The 24117-nt window shown below is 36.5% G+C and overlaps 4 protein-coding genes and 1 long non-coding RNA gene across 5 annotated transcripts in view; 1 reads left to right on the top strand and 4 right to left on the bottom strand.

The window, feature by feature from the left end:
• LOC110875505 overlaps nt 1–7479 on the bottom strand; it is a 12495-nt gene extending 5016 nt beyond the window's left edge. Inside the window, exons 1-4 of the mRNA XM_022123701.1 lie at nt 7068–7479; nt 6293–6984; nt 5975–6212; nt 2643–5872 (exon numbers count right to left, since the gene is read on the bottom strand). Coding sequence (XP_021979393.1) covers nt 2643–5872; nt 5975–6212; nt 6293–6984; nt 7068–7479 — 4572 coding nt within the window. The remainder of the gene's footprint in view (nt 1–2642; nt 5873–5974; nt 6213–6292; nt 6985–7067) is intronic.
• A 250-nt stretch (nt 7480–7729) lies between these two features.
• LOC110875504 (F-box/kelch-repeat protein At3g17530) lies at nt 7730–8788 on the bottom strand. The gene has a single exon (XM_022123700.1). It carries the CDS (start codon nt 8786–8788, stop codon nt 7730–7732), a length of 1059 nt encoding a protein of 352 aa, XP_021979392.1.
• Nucleotides 8789–9009: 221 nt separating this feature from the next.
• On the bottom strand, nt 9010–10076 carry LOC118481698. Its single transcript, XM_035976905.1, has 5 exons — nt 9930–10076; nt 9563–9857; nt 9407–9476; nt 9178–9302; nt 9010–9083 (listed from the first exon to the last, which is right to left on the bottom strand). The coding sequence occupies exons 1-5, from the start codon at nt 10068–10070 to the stop codon at nt 9010–9012; spliced, it is 705 nt and encodes a 234-aa protein (XP_035832798.1). The 5' UTR covers nt 10071–10076.
• A 2485-nt stretch (nt 10077–12561) lies between these two features.
• LOC118482032 lies at nt 12562–13475 on the bottom strand. Its single transcript, XR_004866912.1, has 3 exons — nt 13320–13475; nt 12776–13082; nt 12562–12702 (listed from the first exon to the last, which is right to left on the bottom strand). It is a non-coding gene; the product is annotated as an uncharacterized LOC118482032 (long non-coding RNA).
• Nucleotides 13476–18127: 4652 nt separating this feature from the next.
• Nucleotides 18128–19863, top strand: LOC110875503 (SR-related and CTD-associated factor 4-like). Its single transcript, XM_022123699.1, has 4 exons — nt 18128–18266; nt 18526–18677; nt 19186–19336; nt 19436–19863. The coding sequence occupies exons 1-4, from the start codon at nt 18128–18130 to the stop codon at nt 19861–19863; spliced, it is 870 nt and encodes a 289-aa protein (XP_021979391.1).
• The last annotated feature ends 4254 nt before the right edge of the window (nt 19864–24117 follow it).

Below are 24117 nucleotides of genomic sequence, written 5' to 3'. Positions count from 1 at the left end.
CCATTAGACTTCACTTCTTATCATCTTCACATTCAAACACCACAAACGTTCCTCTCCTCCGCCAAACTTACGGCCCAAAACCCCCACTCTCACCTCCATTTTCTAGTCCATTTCAAGGCAATCCAAGAGTGTTCTTAGGTGTATCAAGGCTACTTAAGAAGGTTGCAAGCAAAGGAACTTGAAGGACCAACTTGAGGAGCTATTAACCACCATTCTTCTTCATATTGCATCTTGTTCATCCTTAGCCTTTGTGCTAGTAGTAAGTCTTCTTGATCATGTTTTTACACCTTGTTTTAGTGGTTAAAGTATACAAGTAACTAAAAATCTAAAGATCACACAAAAACAAGAAGATGAACATAAGAATAAAGCTCAAAATCATAAGGATCTAAGTTGTTTAATGTATGTGATGAACTTGTTTATTGATTTCTTGAGTGTATAGTGTAGATCACCACATAAAAGCTTGCTAGATGATGATTTAAAATATGATCTAGCAAGTATGAGGATGGATCTTGAAAGATCCATGTTGATCATCCTTTATGTTAAGTATGAACTTGAAAATGAACATGATTTTGTGAAGAATGATCGTTCCTACAAGTTCTAGGTATTAAAAGTGAAAGATTTCAAACATAAAATTGTCAAGAAAAACAAGTTTACTTCAAGGTTAACATGATTTGGTTTTAAGTGTAAAAATGAAGCCCTTGATATATAGAATACATGAAAAACTCAAGAATATGATTTTTTGTAAAAATGAGTTACAAGTTGTGAAGATGGAAATTTTGTAAAAATGAGTTTTATGAAATAAAAACCATGTTTTTAGTGTTAGTAAATCATGTTAAATATCATGTTAAAATACTACAAGATTTCAAGTTCATAATTTCATGTAGAAATATGTTTATGGCATAAGGTAAGTGTAGCAATGTTGATGATGATTGTTGATGAGTTTTGAAAAAGAAAATGATATGCTATAAGCATGGAAACCTCCATTTTTTAAGGAAATTATGGCAAAATTTTTATAGAAATTTAACACTTAGTAAAATATGTTTAAACACGTGTTTACAAGTGATTTTGGATCATGGTTTTAAATATATAGATTTGCCATAATTTTTGTTATAAAAATTAGAAGTATTGGAGGTTGATTTTCAAGAATAAAAATGACTAAGTATATATTTAGGAAAATATATATATATATATATATATAGAAGTCACAAAAAGTATGTGCTACATGTATATTACTTGTATTAGTTATACTAAAAATACGGAATTTGAAAAATACTATACCACACCAAAATACTAAAAATTGTAGTTTGAAGTATTACAAAAATCACAAGAAAATAAATATATAACTTACACACAAATATTGGACGATTCAGACAATGGACACTTTGGACTATATATATTTATTCCGGAAATCTAATTCGTATCTAGACAAATTTGGTAAATGGTATTTTCGAAACCGAACAAACGACAAAGTATGAAGTTTTACCATTATTATAAGAATATATCCTATTTTGTCAAATTTGAAAATATATTATTTTTGGAGTGGAAGAAAATATATATTTTCATAAACAACTCAAAAATATGTTATTTTGGTGAAAACTAAAAATATATATATTTTTTAACTTTGATCTTAAAAAAATATATTTTTACCAAATAAAATTATAGATATTTTTCTATAAAATTCTCTTAAAATAAATATATATATATATATATATATATATATATATATACTAAGAATATAAAGTTGGTAATTTTTAAATTATGCAAAAACAATATTCCGGAAAATTATACATAAATTAAGTATAGAATGCTTAATAAATACAGGAAAATATGTATTCCTTTACGTAAAATACATACCGACATACACTACCAACACTTGGTAAAATACGCATATACAAGTATTATGCACAAATACGAAAATACAAAATAACATACACATAATACAAGTATACCTATACTTGAAAATATGTATGTGAGAACCATTCGACAAAACAAGTTAAAAATATATAAACCCCGAATAATTGTATGGAAATAATTTAAGTTAAAATATCCTTATTTTGACTAATATATATATATATATATATACTAGTCACGTACCCGCGCGATGCGGCGGGAGTGGCAATTTACAATAGTATAATTGTTTACCGTTAGTTTATCCGTCGTCTCGTGATATATTGTATAGTACTTAAGTTAGTTTTCTTATTCGTGATATGATGGCACTGGTTTTTCTGTTAGTTTATCGATTCTTTGGTGATCTTCTACAAGAAGAGTACAAAACAAGGAAGTAGATGTAATTAAAAACAAGAAGAGTTCAAAATAGTCAAGTAGCTGGACAAAACAATAAAAACAAAATGTGGGGAGTCTCTTGTATCTCTTCCTGTTTTACCAATACATCCGTTCGCTTATGACTTTCTTGCATCTTCTCCTCTACTGTACCAGATTTCAACACATAAAAAAAATGTTAGACACTTACAGTGATTTAAAATAGTAATTAAAAGGTAATTTCTGGAAGCAAATAAGGCACAACATCTACTAACTTACCTTCTTTTTGATAAGGATGCGATTAATTAATCACGCAACACTTCCTGGTAGACAACATTTGATGTGTAAACTCCGCGTTGTTTGAATTCTTTGGCGAGATGTACCAACACCTTCGTACTTTGTCTTGAAATCCCTCTTGATAACGCGACATAAAGTTGTCCATGTGAAAATACAGAATCCGGTAGATAAATACCAACGTTCGGAATTGTTTGACCTTGAGCTTTATTAATCGTCATGGAAAAGCTAAGTCGAATTGGAAATTGTTTTCTTTTCAGCTTGAATGGGAACATGTCATCTTCAGAAAGGGTTAGAGGGATTCTTGGCAAAAAAACTCTTTTTCCGGCATGTTGACCAACTGCAATTTCCGCATCAATAACATTTCGCATGAAACCCTTACATATCAACCGCGTGCCATTACACAGGCCATGTGATGGATCGATATTACGTAACAATATTATTGGGCATCCAATTTTTAAATGAAGCTTATGAGGCGGCAATCCACTAACATTTAGCGAATTTAAGAACTCGACCGGATAGAAGTTGCGCTGATCGTCTTCAGCTTCATCAAAACTGTAATAAACTTTTTCCTCCCCTTGAAAAATTTCAATCATTTGATTATTAATCTCGTCAACACTATCATTTTTAGTGGACAATATTGCTCTAGAGATTATATAATCTGAAGAATATACATTATCTTCAATTGATGGAAAGATGGCATGGATCAATTCTTTTATAGCGTTTTCTTTGTTGTTGCACTGAATTGTCATGTCATCGGGTATGCGGATATAGTTTCCTTCGATTGGTTCTTCAGTTCCATCGCCGACTCTTAAAAGAAATTTAGAAAACCATGGATCTTTCAGCGCTCTCATATTTATGGTCAACCGCATCTTCTTAGTCAAAGACCAAAGAGGTGACATTCGTACGCTGGAGTCTACAATCTGTGCTTGAGTGCCACGTTTGATAACCGGCAACACCTGTCTGAAGTCACCTCCCATAACCATTATCTTTCCACCAAATGGGAGACTAACACCTATAATGTCTTGGAATGTACGATCGACTGCCTCTATCGCTTGTCGTTTAGCCATCGACGCTTCATCCCATATGATTATTTTGGCAGAGCGAATCAGTTTAGCGGCCCCACTCTGTTTTTTAATATTGCACATTGAATTATTTTCAAGATTAAGAGGAATCTTGAATCTCGAGTGAGCCGTTCTACCTCCTGGCATATTATTAGCCGCTGCACCTGATGAAGCTGTTGCGAGAGCAATAAGACCACGTGACCGAATTTCAGCAAGCAAGGCAATGTACAAAAATGTTTTTCCAGTTCCACCTGGACCATCAATAAAGAACACGCCTGGAAGATCATTATCAACATGCATCATGATCTCATCAAACACATTTTTTTGGTCCGGATTAAGTGAATGATTGGCACTCAAGTGTTCAGGTTCCAAAACAATCCCATACTCTTCTTGTAACTCACGATAACCTGCATCTTGTAAGTTAACATCGTCAGTTATCTTAGGAAGGTCGAATTCATTGAAATTTTTACCCATGGATTGTACCAACACACTTATTTCGGTAAGAACCATATTTTGAACTCGTTCTATACTTTGACAGTGTAACCGATGATCTTCAGATAGTGAATCAAAGTGGTCATTCCATAACTTTCGAACATCTCCAGGTTGGCAAAAAATCATTATGGTCGCAAATAACCTTCTAAGAGCATTGGGAAACTGAAACGTAGAGGCTTCTTCGAGACATTGTGATAGATATTCATCGTCTTCTATTAAGCCTAACTCAAGAGCTGCTTTTCGAAATGTCGCACACCGTTGACCATTAACTGTGCAAAGATGTTCGAAAGAAGTAGGCCCTCTGACATTTGACAAAAGTAGGCGTAAGTAGTACCTTTCTCCTTCGGCTGGATTAGCGGAAACGATACGACCTCTTTGTTTTTTACCGAAACGACGACTCCAACGGCGTGTGCTTCCATTCCAAGTATAGTGTTTTGGAAAATCTTTATACAAATGTACCCTTGCTGTTTCATCGTTTCTATTCTGATCAAAAAATGCTGTTAGCATGGTTCTCTTATCCCTTTCCCTATCAACAATATTAGGCATCAAGTCATCATCTCTAAATCTAACCATCTGATTATTTGGGAGATGAAGTTGTAAGGCTAGAACAGCAGGAAAGATTTGAGAAAGAGAGAAGGAAAAAATTCGCCACATAGCCTCTGGGGGCGATATGTAGCGTGCATCTTGAAATCTTTTTATCTCATTAATAACAACCCCTGGCTCACTTTGATCGACTTGAATAACCTGTTTGTCATGTCCTTTATAAACATACTTGAAAAGATATTTCACAGATTTTATACTTGAGCAAACTTCAACATTCATGTGGCAGTTAAACATCATCAAAAGCCTTGGGTTATATGGGACCACCCATCTATTATCAAGTGTTTGTCCTCGTAGGTCCACTTCTATCCCGGTGTCTCTCCTTCGATACAACGGATACGAATCTTCTCCTTGTGTCGTCTGTTCGTTAAATTGTCTAGGATAGTGAAAACGACAAATTTTAGGATCACCCTGCATACAAGGACTGCTTGATCGTAAATTGCCGCAAGGACCGTGAATCATGTGCTTGACAACCATCTCATGCAATCTGGGATGTGTTAGTTTGTTAGGAATTTCAGCACACACAACCTTATCATAATGGTCCGCGTTATTGATCTTGTGTTGCGGGTACATGATTAGGAGAAAATGTGCGTGCGGCAAACCCCGCTTTTGAAATTCAATGACATAGACGTATGACTTAACTTCCCCGAGGACATGTTTCTTGAAGAGTTGATCCTTAAGATCTTCTAATTTAGCCCGGAACACTCTTGAAACAAGGTCTGGACGATCTGTAGCAGTTTGACCAACATGTAAGTTATCACATATCTCAGGCCACTTAGGATTACATGTCATTGTAAGGAATACATCAGGCTTGCCGTCGTCTTGAACTAACGTCATCGCATCTAGAAACCGACGTCGCATGTCGCGAGGCCCCCCGATGAAAGATGCAGGCAACACAATTCTTTTCCCGACTCTGTTTGCATGAACCTCGCCAGTATTGACGCAATCCACAATACCTTGGTACAATTCGGCTCGAATTTTTTCCTGGTTTCTCTCACAAAATTCTAAGCGTGACATCTCAATTTTGATGTAAACATCAACCACAAACTGCTGTAGCAGCCTACCACCGAACAAAAGCACATTATCGGTAGATCGAATCTGGAACATGTAACTGTAGTACTCTCGCATAGCCACGGTTGTTCTACCACTTCGTGTGTTAGCCTCTGAACGATGAAGATGTATTAAAAACAAACAGTTAATAAAAATAAAACGCATTACGCTATTTTTATGATCTTCACTTAAAAAGGATAACAAATTGTTGGTACCTTCCATTTCTCCTTCGATGTTGTCATTGTTGCGAACCTCATTGATTGATACTCCTTGACGTGGTATGTTAGCATGCCAACCCGACTCACCATTAGGAAAAAATAAAGGATACGACAATGGATCGTAACAACTGAAGTACGGCTGAATAGTTTGTCTATATTCAGACCTACCGTACACTACAATACTTCGTTTATACGAAGTGATATTGTCATTACCTTCAACCCAAATACCAGCAACCTATATAATTGTGAACTATAAGTAAGTAAAATAAGCAATTATATTAAATAATTGCAATTAATATAATATATTATATATACCTCCGATGTCGTTGGTCGGTTGTACACCCTTTGGTCAAGTTCAACCGAAGTATTCAAAGTGACTCTATAGTTGTCCAGAGGTCCTAGTTCCGCAAGTCTTCTAAATGTATCGACATATGGGTTTGTAGAAAGAACGCGTGTTAAAATCTGAGTAATACGCCGATCAAGATTTGGCCATCGGAGTCTGTGATCTAACTCAGTATCAGGATCGTAAAAATACAACTGCAAGTACCTAGGAGTCCCATCCCTCGGAACTAATTGGTCGATTCTGTGATATATTCCTTTATGTGCACGAAAAGTATATACGCCGTCTCTCATATTGTTCAATGTATCATCCAATGTCACACCCATTGAGGCAAAAGAAAAATTGGTGTTATAAGCACGGATGTTTTGCCTAAACAAATCTCCAATTTCATCTTGAGACGTGAAAAGTCGGTACAATTCCTCTGGAATTTCTAAGTTTGCTAACACGGTTTTCCCACTCATACAACAAAAGGTATCAAATTCAAATTGAAATCGTTTTGCTCCACAATTAGGACATGCGGCTCGTTCCTTTAAAACACGATGCTCTCCAGGTACACCATTGTAAACAAAATTATAAGGATCATCTTCTACGCTCCCATGTTGGAGGGAAGGTTGATCAACTACTTCAGCAAATTGGGGTAATAAAGTACGCGGATGAATTTGAATACCTAAAAAAATTGGTGTATTAAGTAATGAAGGTTGTAAAAGATGTCAAGTTCGAAAAAGAAATCTTTGTTAAATAAATAGAAACCTCGTGATGTTCTATGCCTGACTACGTCAATTACATCATCTATCGGGGTTTGGTTGACTTGACTGCCATTTGAAATACGCATTCCATTATCGTTTGGTGTATTAGAACATCCTTCATTGTACTCCTTGCATTTTGTAGTAGAAACACTTGAGGCGTTCTCATTTGTTGTTTGTAGAAATTGAGTAATATTAGTTTGTAAACTTCTTAACGGTGTCCTTTCTGTTGACCTATTATTCATTAAAGATATTGATGAAGCACTTTGGGGGGCATCACCACTCCCAAATTTAGATACTTTGTTATTTTCTTTGCGTGCAGCATAGTATCTTTTTTGATACTCTTTTCGTTTTTCAGCTTTAGTAGATGCACTCGAGCTAGAAGCATGATTTCGAGGGTTTGAGAGTCCATTAGTCATTGTAAATTGAAAAAATGACAAATACCTTGCAAATTAAATAAAAGAGAGTTATCATAGATGATGAAATTCTCAAATCATAACAACATTCCAACACATAACTTAGAGAAAAACAAACCGAAGGATAACATTGAAATACATAATGATAACATTAAAATACATGACTTAAACGGAATATCATGACTTAGAGAAAAAAAAACACAAATCCTTAAAACATTGACATACATAATGATAACATTAAGTGAAAGCCAATCTAAATACTTGGTGAAACAATGGTCTGCACAAACACCGCACCCTTAAAACCTCGAAACCAAGAAACGGGATAAAAACATTCGAAGGGCTTCATATCCATTTCAATTGTAAACAACTTCCCTAATTTAGTCATCACAAACCAATTACCATTTGTCACATAATGTGTTATATCGCACCACAATGACAATGATATCGGGGGGATCGGAGGACATGATAAGACCTTAATCCAGTAATCCCCTTGTAGTGTCCATAGGTCATGCGTCATCTCAAACATGCCAGTGCTAGCAAACATGTGAAGCACATTTTTTACATTAACTAAAACACCTTGAACCATTCCATTAGAAGGAACGGGTGGAAAGCTTATCTCCTTGAACTGCTCCGAATTAACATCAAAACAAATCACCACATTCGTACCTCCAATCCAACATTCGCAAACAGTGAAATATAGAGTACCACCACAAAATGTGCCAGCTGACCAATTGAAATGAGGGCTTAGGTACTCTTGTCTTGTTATGAAAGGAATATTTCTCCAAGAGTCTACTTCCCTAGAATAAACATAGACACCAAGTACACCACTCCTACGCTTTATATGCAAGACCTTGTAATCATCGTCAGCGTCAACGTACAAACCAATGGCATCAAGGTTATTTATATAGAATCCATGAGAATCAGGGGTTGACAAACGCTTGAAAGCAGTAGTTGTTGGATTCCAAAGAAGCAGCTCGTATGTATCATTCAAGCAAACACACAACAATCCGTTCAAATGTGAAAGTATTGAGACATCATTATTTTGGTGATGGAATGGAAATGTAACTGTTGAGCTTGGACCATAGTCATTGTTATTAGAGATGATTGGACGAACAGAACACGTTAGGTCGTCAATTAGTAGAACTCTCTGGTTAGATGAAACTACTGAGCGAGAACAATGTATCTTTACGAAATCTTGTGTTGACAATAACGCATACCATTGCTTACATACACTCTTAGAACGACCTACATCCTTTGCTGGCAGCCTCGTTAATATCTCAAACACGATTGTATGAGTAGGAAGGTCAGCCATGGTTATACCTTCGTTTAATACAGATAATGATTATTTAGTTGTCCAATCTAAGAAGATTATACCTTGGTGATAGATTATAAATATTTCTACAATTACATCAATATGAGGGAAACAAAAAGCAAAACACGAAACACCAAGAGAGACTTTAATATTCAACAACTAAACAAATAACAACACCAAATGTTTCTAACTTAAACACAAATTGGATAACGATCCATAATTTACATATCCCGTGCCTCGACCATATCCGGTTCGTACGTAATCGTACTCAACTCCGTAGACTTCAAAATATTAACTGAAATAACAAATAAAATATAACTTTTATTAAACTACATGAGCCATTAGATCTAACTAATTATTAGAATGTTCATGTGTAAAGCATAACATACTATCTGGTAGATGAACCAACTTGAGACGTGATACATATATGATGGACCTTTGTTGCACGGGTCGAATGGAACGTATCACATCGGAAGGCTTCAGGGCAGACAAAAACAATTGTATTGTGTGACCACTGTATATTACGATTTTGGGTTAAAGTTCTTCTAATAATAATATTTTCTTACATATAACGTAAATATTATGTTTGTAATATGTTAATAATAAATAATAACGTACGTCTTATCTTGAAGAGAAAGTTCAAAACAACATCGATCACGTTTGCCTTCTATTATTCTCCCAACCACATCTAAAACCAAATCAGTTAAATCGTATAGACCATATGTAAAGTTTTATATTTTTAATAAAAATTATAGATAGAGAATTAATATGTACCAACAATATCCATTTGAGGTCTCCTGTCATGCTTCAATTCTATAATGGAAGGGACCAATGGATATAAAGAAGCACCCCTTGGAATCGTAAGCGTAAGTGAAGAAAGCTTTGTATATTCGTTGATGACAATTTTCTTCTCGGACCAAACTAACACGTAATTCTGGTACTTTGGGCACTCAAGATAGTTGAGATTCTCAATTTGGAAATGATTCAACGAAAAAAAACCACCCATCAATGACGCGTCATTATATTTGTGTATCAAATTTTGTGGGACGAACGCAACAATTTTTTGTCTCTAAAATGAAAAGAAATTTAGTGGTGGAAAAACGCTTATATAACACAAAGTAAATTAAAATAATGTTCTTACGTGTTGATCAAGAAATATAACCACTAATCTCTTTCCATCGACGTCATGCCAAATAAACTCCACCTTAACAAAGATTATATTATACCATGCTCTATCATTTGTCAATGATGAAAATTCTTCAACGGAAAAATGATCAGACATATCCTATTAAGTGTTCAATATTAGTTAACTAAAAAAATAAAAACTCCAGAAATAAAATTTAAACTAAAACATGATTAAAATTAAACAGCAACAAATTTAAATTTAAACTAATACATAATTAAAAGTTACATAATTAAGATTCAAACTAATTCGAGAAAAAAAAAACTACAGTCATCATAAAAGTTGTTCTAAGGTTCCCAAACCATTTTTTCATCCAATGGTGGTTCGTAAACCGCCCCAGGGTCAGTTTCGTACCCTTCAGCCCAGGTCGGTAGTTCTTGTGTTTGACTGTAGTTTTCCACATAAGGGGGGTTTGAAGGTGGAGGATGCATAGGAAGTATAGGAGTGTTTGGCACCGGACGATGGCACCCCTCAATTTGTAGTCCACCAAATTGTAGTTGAGCGAAGGTATAGTCATACGCCCAATTCAACTCTTCATCCGTCCAACCAAATGGATCATCATATTCAGGGTTTGACAATGGAGGTGGGGTTGAAACCGAAGGTGGGGTTAAAACCGGAGGTGGGGTTGACACCGGAGGTGGGTTTGAAGTTAGAGGGTTTGAATTAGGAAGGTTTAAATAGTTTGTTGATCCTAGTGATTCAACGGGAATTGGATAACCACCGCCCATACCTCTCAATTGATATGTGTTTGGAGTGATTTGTAAACTGAAAAATACACATAATTACTATAACAATCAGCTTTGTGAATACAGTATTGTTTTGAATACAGTATTGTTTTGAACACAGTATTGTTTTGAATACAGTATTGTTTTGAATATACAATATTGTTTTGAATACAGCTTTGTGAATACAGTATTGTTTTGTGAATACGGCGTTTTATTTTGTTTTGAATACAGTATTGTTTTAAAAAAAATTCCTGTAATGATGAAGGAAAAGATCAAAATATAACAGAACAAAGTAAATGAATGAAAAGATCATAATTATCACAAAACCATGACACATATCAGTCCCAAAAATGAAGGAAAAGATCAAAATATAACAGAACAAAGTAAAATCAAAACTACAAAAACAATTTACTATAATTTACACATATACATAATAACTATAACAATCAGCTTTGTGAATACAATATTGTTTTAAATACAGTATTGTTTTGAATACAGTATTGTTTTGAATACAGCTTTGTGAATACAGTATTGTTTTGTGAATACGGCGTTTTATTTTGCTTTGAATACAGTACTGTTTTAAAAAAAATTCCTGCAATGATGAAGGAAAAGATCAAAATATAACAGAACTAAGTAAATGAACCTAAATATCATAATTATCAAAAAACCATGACACATATCAGTCCCAAAAATGAAGGAAAAGAACTAAGTACATAACAATTTATCTTTTAACTATTCCATAACAGAACTAAGTACACATATCACAAAACCATGACACATAACAGAACTAAGTAAATGAAAAAATATATCAAAACATACCACAGAACAAACTAAAATAAAAAGTACATAACAATTTATCTTTTCACTATTCCATATCTAAAATTGACCTAACTATCATAATTTTCATTGAACTACAACACTTATCATCCCCAAAAATGACCTAAATATAATAAGTATCACAAAACCATGACACATATCAGTCCTAAAAATGAAGGAAAAGATCAAAATATAACAGAACAAAGTAAAATCAAAACTACAAAAACAATTTATCCTTTCACTATCCCGAAAAATGAAAAAGTATATCAAAACATCCCACAGAACAAACTAAAATAAAAAGTACATAACAATCTATCTTTTCACTATTCCATATCTAAAATTGACCTAACTATCATAATTTTCTTTGAACTACAACACTTATCATCCCCAAAAATGACCTAAATATAATAAGTATCACAAAACCATGACACATATCAGTCCCAACAATGAAGGAAAAGATCAAAATATAACAGAACAAAGTAAAATAAAAACCACAAAAACAATTTATCCGTTCACTATCCCGAAAAATGAAAAAGTATATCAAAACATCCCACAGAACAAACTAAAATAAAAAGTACATAACAATCTATCTTTTCACTATTCCATATCTAAAATTGACCTAATTATCATAATTTTCTTTGAACTACAACACTTACCATCCCCAAAAATGACCTAAATATAATAAGTATCACAAAACCATGACACATATCAGTCCCAACAATGAAGGAAAAGATCAAAATATAACAGAACAAAGTAAAATAAAAACCACAAAAACAATTTATCCGTTCACTATCCCGAAAAATGAAAAAGTATATCAAAACATCCCACAGAACAAACTAAAATAAAAAGTACATAACAATCTATCTTTTCACTATTCCATATCTAAAATTGACCTAACTATCATAATTTTCTTTGAACTACAACACTTATCATCCCCAAAAATGACCTAAATATAATAAGTATCACAAAACCATGACACATATCAGTCCCAACAATGAAGGAAAAGATCAAAATATAATAGAACAAAGTAAAATAAAAACCACAAAAACAATTTATCCGTTCACTATGTCATATTTGAAAGAACTTACAACAATGCAAGAGGGAGATGTGAAAAGCCGACAAAAATTTTAAAACCTTGATGTGAGAGCCGAGAAACAACGCAAGATCCGAATGCAAAGAGTTGATATATTCTGAAATCGAAGTAAATAGAAGTTGTTAAGTTGATGTTTTGAAAGTAGGATTATTCAACTGAGATAAACTTACAATTTCAGTTGAGTGTAGTTGAGAGTTTGTAAAGTGTGAGTAGAGTGTAGATATCTCTGGATTATTTATAGAGACTGAAGGAAGCAGTGCTGTCTTTCAAACAGTGTATGGAAGAGTGTTGATATATTATAGAGACTGCAGCAAGCAAGCTGTCTTTCACACAAAAGTAAAGTGTTGCTTTTTCCTGTAGATTGTACTTCCCTGCTTTTGGCATCCCTTTTTGTCAGATGTGTGAGCTTTGAGAGAGAAAGCAGATGGTGATCCGTGTGAAGTCAAATGGACGGTCCCGATCTTGATCCCTTTTTGTCTGTAGCATAAGTCAAATGGGTTGAGAGAAAGCAGATGGTGATCCGTGTGAAGTCAAATGGACGGTCCCGATCTTGATCCTTTTTGTCTGTAGCATAAGTCAAATGGGTTAAGATCAGTTAAAAAACAAAAAGCATAAAAATAACAAAACACATCAAAAAACAGAGAATATAGTGAAGTTTATATTCTCTCAGTAGCATAGCATGTTAAAAATTAATATTCAAGGCTTAGAAATTACCAAAAAAGAGCGAAAAACCGACTGAATTCGAATCTCAGCCCATTCTTGACACTAATGCTCCGTTAGTTCTCGCAAAGTCAACCATCATAAAAAGAAATCAAGTATTAGTAAAGATTTGATATTAGTTATAACCAGTACACTATTAACTTAAAATAAATTTAATATAAATCACATTTTGTCAAGTTGCAAATATAAAAACCTTTATTATAAACAAAAAAGAAAAGAAAATTGATGAATGATGATAAACTTTACTTTACCTCTGCTTGAGTGAGCATGAGACCACTAAGTGAGGGAACATTCTGCATATGACGCCCCCATCGATTCGAATGAAGCAGCGTTCAGCGTCGCCAAAGCCAATTCCGAGACTCTCCAAGCAGATACACTTTCTCCGGCAGCCAGAAGATCGGAGTGAGCTTGTTCTGTAATAATAGTGATCGTGACAGTCGGTAACCAAAGGTATAACTAATTAAATTCAGATCCTAAAAAAAGGTTTCCTTGCGAGTTGCGAGTGACATACCTGAGTCGATTCATCACAAAACACATGCGAAAATCCTTCGTAAACCTCAGATTTCGTCCTTCGAACATCCGTCAACCGCTTCACCTGAAAAGTAAGAATCACAAAAGAACATGGTAAGATATATAACACTCATTGCAACTTATCAGAACATCAAACGGATCCCTTGTTCAAATCTGTGGATCCCTTGCCAGATAAAGCTGGTGATACATCTCATGAAACCCTAGATCTGCTCATCGAACATCCCACAGAACAAACCAAAATCAAAAATACATAACAATCTATCTTTTCACAATTCCATATCTAAATGACCTAAATATCATAATTATCACACAACCATGACCCTTATCAGTCCCAAAAATGAAGGAAAAGATCAAAATATAACAGAACACAGTAAAATCAAAACTACAAAAACAATTTATCCTTTCACTATGTCATATCTGAAATTAATCTAACTATCATCACCAAAAATACAAATTCAAATATCACAAGACTTTCAACCTAATTTGAAATAACCGCATCTACTAACAAATCTACATCAAGATTAAAGATAAGAATCACAAAAGAACATGGTAAGATATATAACACTCATTGCAACTTATCAGAACATCAAACGGATCCCTTGTTCAAATCTGTGGATCCCTTGCCAGATAAAGCTGGTGATACATCTCATGAAACCCGAGATCTGCTCATCGAACATCCCACAGAACAAACCAAAATCAAAAATACATAACAATCTATCTTTTCACAATTCCATATCTAAATGACCTAAATATCATAATTATCACACAACCATGACACTTATCAGTCCCAAAAATGAAGGAAAAGATCAAAATATAACAGAACACAGTAAAATCAAACCTACAAAAACAATTTATCCTTTCACTATGTCATATCTGAAATTAATCTAACTATCATCACCAAAAATACAAATTCAAATATCACAAGACTTTCAACCTAATTTGAAATAACCGCATCTACTAACAAATCTACATCAAGATTAAAGATAAGAATCACAAAAGAACATGGTAAGATATATAACACTCATTGCAACTTATCAGAACATCAAACGGATCCCTTGTTCAAATCTGTGGATCCCTTGCCAGATAAAGCTGGTGATACATCTCATGAAACCCTAGATCTGCTCATCGAACATCCCACAGAACAAACCAAAATCAAAAATACATAACAATCTATCTTTTCACAATTCCATATCTAAATGACCTAAATATCATAATTATCACACAACCATGACACTTATCAGTCCCAAAAATGAAGGAAAAGATCAAAATATAACAGAACACAGTAAAATCAAAACTACAAAAACAAATTATCCTTTCACTATGTCATATCTGAAATTAATCTAACTATCATCACCAAAAATACAAATTCAAATATCACAAGACTTTCAACCTAATTTGAAATAACCGCATCTACTAACAAATCTACATCAAGATTAAAGATAAATCAACATTTAGAACCTAACCTGAGTCGATTCATCACAAAAAACATGCTAAACTCCTTCGTAAACCTCAGATTTCGTCCTTCGAACATCCGTCAACCGCTTCACCTGAAAAGTAATAATCACAAAAGAACATGGTAAGATATCTACTAACAAATCTACATCAAGATTAAAGATAAATCAACATTTAGAACCTAACCTGAGTCGATTCATCACAAAACACATGAAAAAATCCTTCGTAAACCTCAGATTTCGTCCTTCGAACATCCGTCAACCGCTTCACCTGAAAAGTAACAATCACAGAAGAACATGGTAAGATATCTACTAACAAATCTACATCAAGATTAAAGATAAAGCAACTTATCAGAACATCAAACGGATCCCTTGTTCAAATCTGTGGATCCCTTGCCAGATAAAACGGATCCCTTGTTCAAATCTGTGGATCCCTTGCCAGAACATCTCATGAAACCCTTGATCTGCTCATCAAACGGATCTGGTGATAGATTCAAACGGATCTGGTGATAGATCTCATGAAACCCTAGATCGCCGAGAAGAGAGAAAAGAGAGAGAGAAGAGAGAGAAGAAGATCTGATGTTGTTTTGTGAGATGTGTGAGCATTGAGAGAGAAAGCATATGGTGATCCGTGTGAAGTCAAATGGACGGTCCCGATGTTGATCCGTGTGAGAAAGTAGTATAGATGGACGGCCGATGTATACCCTTGTAAAGGGTAAAAGGGTTTGTGTTTTCTTGTGCCTTAACAGTTGTACATTGTGCATTCAGTGTTTTTTCAACACCTTGTTCAATTACCATCTTGTCCTTCTAATATCCTTATTAAAGTAGTATAGATATATATATATATATATATATAAAAGTTGGAATTATAGAATTACATATACAACATAATACACCGAGGGTGTAACCTAAAGTATACCAAAATTCCAAAATAAGTCTTACTAAATGACTAAGGCTAAGAGTCGTTACACGACCTAAGTGTCTAATAAAACTTAGCACGTGTGTAGGTAGTAGTACGACTTGAGGACATCCACTTTGAGTACACGAGGCTTCGGACGCAAATTTGTGAGTTCATGTCCCCCTTTTCTCATAATTGTTTTCTGATTTATAACTCTTGAGAGTGAAATACATGTATCAATGGTATGGTTTAGCTAAGGAATGAACCGTTAGATCATGTGGATGGGTAGTATCTCTCCTAAGTGCCATTAATCTAGTTAAGACCGAGGGGCGGGAGTGGTAGATCTATCGGGTGTAGCGAGCCCCACTCATGGGTCCTTGTATGGCCGCATGTATTGACTATGTTGTTCCAGCCGGATGGACCGGAGGTAATTCGCTAGGTTTGAGCACTTCCTATGCCACCGCACATATTAATGTCCTTGCAAAACATTAATGATCTGTTCATAGACGCTTTACATTCTGGTTATCAAAAGAATTCTCTCAAATGTTTACAAGTTTATTGAAGCTCACATAGAAACACATGAACTTGCTCAACTTTTGTTGATTGTTTTCAAATTACATGTATTTCAGGAAACTAGATGGATCTTCGGCGTTGGAAATGTTTTCAAGAAGTGAATTACAAGATTAGATGTCATCTATTTTTGAAGGGTTTGATTTGTATATCTTATCCTGGATAAGATATATGAAGTAAAGCCTTGGTTAAACTAGCTTTTGTCAAAAGTCTATGTATGGAACTTAATCTCTTTTGATGGGTTGTAACTTAACTTGATGTTGTGTTGGTTGAACTTAAACAACTTATGTTTGTAATATTTCTAAAACTTACGAATGGATGAACATCATTTTAGTCATATAGTTGTTTATTATAATTGAATGCAATGAAAATTGATCAAGTCACACGTACACGCTTTCGCAAAAGTCAGGGTGTGACAGGTCGGTATCAAAGCTTCGGTTGTAGTGAACTATGATTCCATCTCGAGTCTAGACTACAATCACTAGGATTCTCTCACAAAAATATTTTTACAACCAACAAAATATTTTTCATTGCATTTACGAAAACGCCAAGATCCATGGAACAAACATTTTTCAAAGGAAAGAAAAACAAGCAAGGACATTAGTTGATGGTATAGTCTATATGGGGTAGACTTGCCAAACTAGAAATGACCCACGTAGGAACAACGTGAACACATGTGATATGTTGCCTTTATTTACCTATACATATACTAAGAAATATTATAATTCATTGATATATATGCATATATGTGCCCGAATTGTTTTTGACGGGATACCATGTCATCTGCCGAGAGTAGCGGTCTGTCAGACGAGCATGATCCCATGGCCATTGTGTCCGACGACAAGATAGCACCGGCTCCAGAGGTCTCTACTTCCGATTTGGAGACTGATCCCGAGCTCATGTCCAATGACGACAACCCTGATGAGTTTCAGCCTTTTGCTTTACCCGACTATGGTGACGACATTCCCTTCGTCGACGACGTTCTAGCTTTTCCCTTACCTATCCACGATCAGCTCATCATTGGGCACCCCGATGGCGAGCACCTAGTCAAGCCCATTCTGATTGACGTTGTTCCCCTCGCTGCCATTCCCGCTGAGGATTGGCCTTTTGTAGTTTTGGACGAGGATTTCGATGTACCTGTGATTGAGGTAGATTACATTGATGACGACCTGGGTGATGGTGAGGTATACAACATTTTCATCTTAGACGTAGCATCACCTGTTGTATCAGTCGTTGACATTTCTTCCGATTCGGACCCTGATTTTGTTGCTGACTCTTTCGAGTCTGTGACCTCTTCAGCCCTACTAGCTACTTGAGTAAGGGCTTATCCCACCGACAATGATGAGGATGCTATGTCCGTTGCACCATCCTCTCCTGTTAACGTTCCTACACCTCCTTATACACCTGATCACATACTCGCTCCTGTTACAGTTCCTGTCGATTCACCTCCAGTTGCACCACCCAACACACAGACTCCACCTTCAGTCTTAAGTCTCTTCTCGATTTCATGGTACGTCCAAACAGCCTCCCAACTTTGACCCCCTAGCACCGTTCGATTTCATGTCCACACCTCTCTTCTCTCCGTTTGAGATAGATCGATACCTTCAGTCTCCCATATTGTTCCCTCCGTACTCTATGCCATTATCCGATCCATACCATCCTTCCCATCATGCTGGATACACTAGAGATGACCTCCTTCTTTCGCTCCAGCTTTAGTTTGAGATTCTTTGTCGTAGAGTATATGAGTTAGAGAGTGAGACGGATGCTAGACGACCTCCACCACCTTCGTATCCCCCACCAGTCATTCCACCACCACCATCATCTCCTCCTCCAGTGACTTCATCTCCTGTTCATGTTCCCGTTGAGGGTCAGGCTGCTCGGTTTCTGACTGTAGAGCAGCAGGTCAGTTTCTTGATTCGACGAGTTCACGAGCTCGAGGATGAGTTTGCACATCTTCGCATCTTGATCTTTCCCACTCCTCCACCACCTCCAGCATTCTAGGCCTTTTGTTTTGCAGGTACCTTTTGGCGTGGGTTTGTGACTCCCCAAACCCACTAGCATGTGTACATGAAGACCGGGATTGAGCCCAAGTCACTTGAAGACCTAAGAAGACCAGTGTAGAAGAAAATAGTTACTACTTTTGTATTACGGAACTTGTATGACCGACGCGATGTAACCTCGAGTACATTTTGTTTTTCTTTTATTAAAAAACAATGTATAAAGTTGTCGAACATTATGAAAGCTTAGTGGTTGTTTTCTTTATTATACATTGTTGATTATATGTGCATGTGTTGTTTATGTGACTACATGTTTGCTTGTTGTGATGACCATTTATGTTTTTTATATATATAAATACCTGATAGACTTTACTTGGTGAATGTTGTCTAACCTACCTGATACTTCTTGCTAGAAGATAATGCCACCCATACGTAGCACAAACCCCAATACGTTACCGAGAACTGAGGCTGAACTCAATGAGCGCATATCCCGGGCTATAGTGCAGAATGAAGCCCTCTGCTCTGAACACAGCGGTGGCACTTCAGGAAACAATCCTCCCACTGGTAATGTTAAGTCACCCAAGACACATTACGAATCTTTTGGATATTTCCAAATGTGCTTTGTCAATGCTCACTCGTGAATCATTGTTGCATGTGTTTCAGGCTGCACCTATAAACAGTTCCTAGACTGTAATCCCTTGAATTTTGATGGCACAAGAGGTGCCGCTGCTTTCATCCGATGGGTTGAAAAGACTAACTTAGTTCTGAGAATGAGTAAATGTTCGCCTGAGCAGAGAGTCACCTATATTTCAAGATTATTCATGGATGGTGCACTCTCTTGGTGGAACCTTCAGGTTCAAACCCTAGGTGAAGCCGCTGCTTATGCACTGAGCTGGGACGAGCTCAAAGAGTTGATGCGAAAGAAATATTGTTCCAGGGTTGAAAACCAGAAGCTTGAGACCGAGTTCTGGAATTTGAAAATGGATGGGCCAAAGATTTCTGAGTACATCCAACGTTTCCATGACTTATCTAGGGTTGTTCCCTATTTAGTTGAGGCTGAATTCAAGAGAATCGAACGATTCATTTGGTGACTCGCTCCTCAGATCTTGAGTATGGTTACTACCTCAATGCCTACGACCATCGCAGAGGCTATCGATTTGAGCGTTGCACTTACTGAAGAAGCTCTTCGCTTGGGAAAATTCTTGAAATATGAGGCAAACAAGAAAGAAACTCACGTGGAATCCTCGAATGACAACAAGAGAAAGTTTTGGAATTTCAAGAAGAGCACGCAGGCAAACAATAATTCCCCGGCAGCGGCGCCATTTTGATGTCTGTCGTTAGTGACATGCAAAAACCGAAATAAACTAGTAGCTAGAGTAAGTCGGATATCGAACCAGAGGAGGATTATGGAAAGTGTCGAATGAAAAGTATTAATTAATTACTACTGAATTAGAAAATCGGTGTGATTGATTATAATAATTATTTAAAGTAACAAATAAAAATTGAGAAAAAGATTGAGTCGTAATAAACAATGATGAGAAAAGGTGAGCACTCCAGGATTCAGATTCTGTAATTACTAATAACCTAGTTCTGATTTTATTGGATGCTATTGATTGAATAGTAAATCTGTCACATCTACCAATTACCTATGCAGTTCAAAATCTTAATATTAATTGATCAGATAAATATTAAAACAAACATACATAGGAATCATTCAATCAACAATAGCATAAGTGGATTCAACACATAATTATAACTCTGACTGTCACTCAGGATTTGTCTGTCACACAAATAATATAATCATGCAAATAGTCGGCTGTCACCCGACTACAAATCCAAATCTCAATACAAAACAGAAACTAGAATTAAAAGTGTCTCACAAAAATCATTCACACGAGGATTTAGACGCTCATCTCGGTTGGTTGACCTTCAAAGACTTGATACCCGGTTGAAAAACCCCTTTTTCTTTGCCGTCGACTGCCGTCGAATATCCTCATGATTGTGTTATTCCTTTGACTTTTGTACCTCTCCTCCATACTCATGTTCGCAGCCCAACAACCCTCCAATATGCGCGGCCCACTATTGTCCAACCATGTCGGCCCATGTGCATCAAGCCGCCAATTCCATTGTTTCAATGTATGGTTGATGGCCCACTAATAAAATAATAGTGCCACGCGAATGTCAAACAGTCCACCTTAATGATGTCGGCCCCACCTAGGAAAGTCTACGTGACTTGCTTGTAACTCCCAAAAACCAAAGAAATAATGATGATGATGAGAGATGATGTTGATGATAATTCTTTTTCCTTAAAAGAATCAGTCATAGAACAATGAATGATGATTTGATATTGTCTTTTTCTTGGCTACCTTTCACGTGTCCTTTTATTAGGGTTGCAACCCTTTTAAAATCTTTAACAAAATCAACGTATTTGCTGCCACCCTTCATGCACCGTAGGCTACGGATTGCAAACGTAGCTTACGTTTCGTCTTTTCTGTTGATGATGTATTTTCCAAACCGTTGACTACGTCTATTGTCGTAAGCTACGTTTTGACTTCGCTGAACAATGATATATAAGAGAACCGCTTTCATGAAACTTTCGTATAGTGACAAACAAACCCCCTGAACTTTATTACTTTCGTGTTTTTTGCTTTGAAGTCGTTTTATCATCCGAACAAGTACCGAATAACGTGAACTCTCATAATAAACATCCTTGCTTGTTCCGTTTCATCACCTCACATCCTAACTTCACTGAATTAAGCGTTTAACCTGCAAATTCACAATCTTGCGTAGTGAACATATTCCAATCGTATAATCACGTAAACGGAAATAATTCACACAAAATAAGCACATTAACACCCGGGTTTCACACTCTCCATCAAGCACGCAGGCAAACAATAATTCCAACAAGTGTAGGGATACAAACCCGCCAGCAGAAGCCTAGACTAGCGCGACAAACTTTGAGACTAGGGGAAAAGGGTATGCGGGCTTTCTACCTAAGTGTGATAAGTGCCAATTCCATCATACGGGTCCATGCAGGACCCATAAGTGTGAAAACTGTGGTAAGGCCAGGCATGCAAAGGATACAAGTTGGTATGGTGCGGGACGCGGTAATAGGAACTAAGGAGGAAGGAAATGGTAACCAAGGTGGGAATGACAATCAGAACGGTAACAGAAACCAAGGTGGAAATGGTAATCAGGGAGGAAATGGGAATAGAGGCGGAAATGGTAATCAAGCTGGCAATGGGAACCGAGGGGGAAACAACAATAATAACCAGGTGGAAATGGTAATGGATGTGGACAAGGATGTTATGGCTGCAGTGACATGGGGCATTTCAAGAGGGATTGCCATAAAAACAATTAGGCCTGTGGAAGAGTGTTCACTATCGGAGCTAGAGAAGCACGCAAGGATCCGAATGTGGTTAGGGGTGCATTCCCTATTAACCAACACTATGCATCTGTTCTGTTTGATACTGGCGCCGACTTTAGTTTCGTGTCAATAGAATTTAAGAATACACTTGGCCTAATTTCAAGTAAGCTAGACATCCCATATTCAATAGAACTGGCAAATGGAAAGTTAATTGAAGCAAATGAGGTGATTAAGGGTTGTACTCTGGAACTTGGAGAGCGAGAATTTTGTATGGATCTTCTACCTGTTGATTTGGGAAGTTTTAACGTTGTCGTTGGGATGGATTGGTTGTCTGACAACCGTGCAGAAGTGGTTTGCCACGAGAAGACCATCCGCATCCCATTAGTGAATGAAGAGACGCTTGTGATTCATGGTGTGTAAGCCATATCTGGATAAGTTTGTGATTGTATTTATTGATGACATCCTTATATACTCGTGAACCAAGGAGGAGCATGAGCAACATCTGCGAGCTATCTTGGAACTCTTGAAGAAGGAACAGTTGTATGCGAAGCTGTCGAAGTGCGAATTTTTGATTCGCGAGGTGCAATTCCTAGGTCATGTGGTGAATGAGAATGGCATTCATGTCGACCCTGCCAAGATTGAGGCAATCAAAAACTGGGAAGCCCCAAAGACGCCAACTGAGATACGACAATTTCTTGGATTAGCGCGTTATTACAGATGATTCATAGAGAACTTTTCGAAGATTTCTCAACCTTTAACAACCTTAACCGAGAAGGATAAGAGATTCGTTTGGGTCGAAGAAGAAGAAACAGCTTTTCAAACGTTGAAGGATAAACTCTGCGACGCACCTATCTTGTCTTTACCCGACGGTACCGATGGTTTTGTGATTTATTGTGATGCTTCTCGACAAGGTCGTGGTTGCGTGTTAATGCAACGGAACAAAGTCATCGTGTACGCGTCACGTCAATTAAAGGTGCATGAAACGAACTATACCACGCATGACCTTGTGCTTGGAGCGGTGATATTCTCATTGAAGATTTAGCGTCACTACTTGTATGGTACTCGTTGCACGATCTTTACAGACCATAAGAGTTTGCAACACATATTCGACCAGAAAGACTTAAATATGAGACAGCAAAGATGGGTCGAGCTGTTGAATGATTATGATTGTGAGATAAAGTATCATCCAGGCAAGGCGAACGTTGTAGCAGACCCCTTGAGCCGCAAGGACTGCGCAAAACCTCTAAGGGTGCAAGCCTTAGAGATGGCCATACAAACTGATCTCACTACTCGGATTCATGAAGCTCAGCAAGAAGCGCTTAAACCGAATAACCTACGAGCCGAAGCTTTGCGTGGAATGGAAGCACAATTGTTGCCTAAGGAAGATGGAACATTGTACTTTATGGAGCGAATTTGGGTTCCATTCTTCGGTGACCTACGCACACTTATTTTGGATGAAGCTCATAAGTTAAGCCTTGGTTAAACTAGCTTTTGTCATCCTTTATGTTGATCATCCTATATGAAGCAAAGCCTTGGTTAAACTAGCTTTTGTCAAAAGTCCATGTATGGAACTTAATCTCTTTTGATGGGTTGTAAATTAACTTGAAGTTGTGTTGGTTGAACTTAAACAACTTATGTTTGAAATATTTCTAAAACTTACGAATGGAGGAACATCATTTTAGTCGTATAGTTGTTTATTATAATCGAATGCAATGAAAACTGATCAAGTCACACGTACTCGCTTCCCCAAAAGTCAGGGTGTGACATATGTGTAATTTAGTTTGTGCGTTAAGTAAATTAAATCCGTAACTCCTTTCATCCCTCATCAAAACTTGGTCAAAATATGTTTAAATGTGAATTTCAGCGTTGTGAAGATAGAGAGGGCGTCTCCGACGGCCTGACAAGGTGTCGCCGATGGCCCTTGGATCTTCTGTTTTTTGCTGACGCATTAATAAGCTATCTACGCGAGTTTCTGGCT

Source organism: Helianthus annuus, chromosome 9, assembly GCF_002127325.2.
Source record: "Helianthus annuus cultivar XRQ/B chromosome 9, HanXRQr2.0-SUNRISE, whole genome shotgun sequence".
NCBI classification, from domain to species: Eukaryota; Viridiplantae; Streptophyta; class Magnoliopsida; order Asterales; family Asteraceae; genus Helianthus; species Helianthus annuus.
The sequence above is the reverse complement of the archived record's forward strand: the minus strand, read 5'-3'. Positions and strand labels throughout refer to the sequence as shown.

What these genes read in the sequence shown, in the direction of transcription:
- LOC110875504 (XM_022123700.1), bottom strand. Translation starts at nt 8,788, where the DNA reads ATGGCTGACCTTCCTACTCATACAATCGTGTTTGAGATATTAACGAGG.
- LOC118481698 (XM_035976905.1), bottom strand. Translation starts at nt 10,070, where the DNA reads ATGTCTGATCATTTTTCCGTTGAAGAATTTTCATCATTGACAAATGAT. An exon ending in ACCTCAAATGGATATTGTTG is followed by an intron (nt 9,477 to 9,562) that starts GTACATATTAAT and finishes ATTTGGTTTTAG; the next exon opens with ATGTGGTTGGGAGAATAATA. An exon ending in GTTGGTTCATCTACCAGATA is followed by an intron (nt 9,084 to 9,177) that starts GTATGTTATGCT and finishes TTGTTATTTCAG; the next exon opens with TTAATATTTTGAAGTCTACG.
- LOC110875503 (XM_022123699.1), top strand. Translation starts at nt 18,128, where the DNA reads ATGTCCGTTGCACCATCCTCTCCTGTTAACGTTCCTACACCTCCTTAT. An exon ending in TTCTGACTGTAGAGCAGCAG is followed by an intron (nt 18,678 to 19,185) that starts GTCAGTTTCTTG and finishes ACTTCTTGCTAG; the next exon opens with AAGATAATGCCACCCATACG. An exon ending in AGGAAACAATCCTCCCACTG is followed by an intron (nt 19,337 to 19,435) that starts GTAATGTTAAGT and finishes CATGTGTTTCAG; the next exon opens with GCTGCACCTATAAACAGTTC.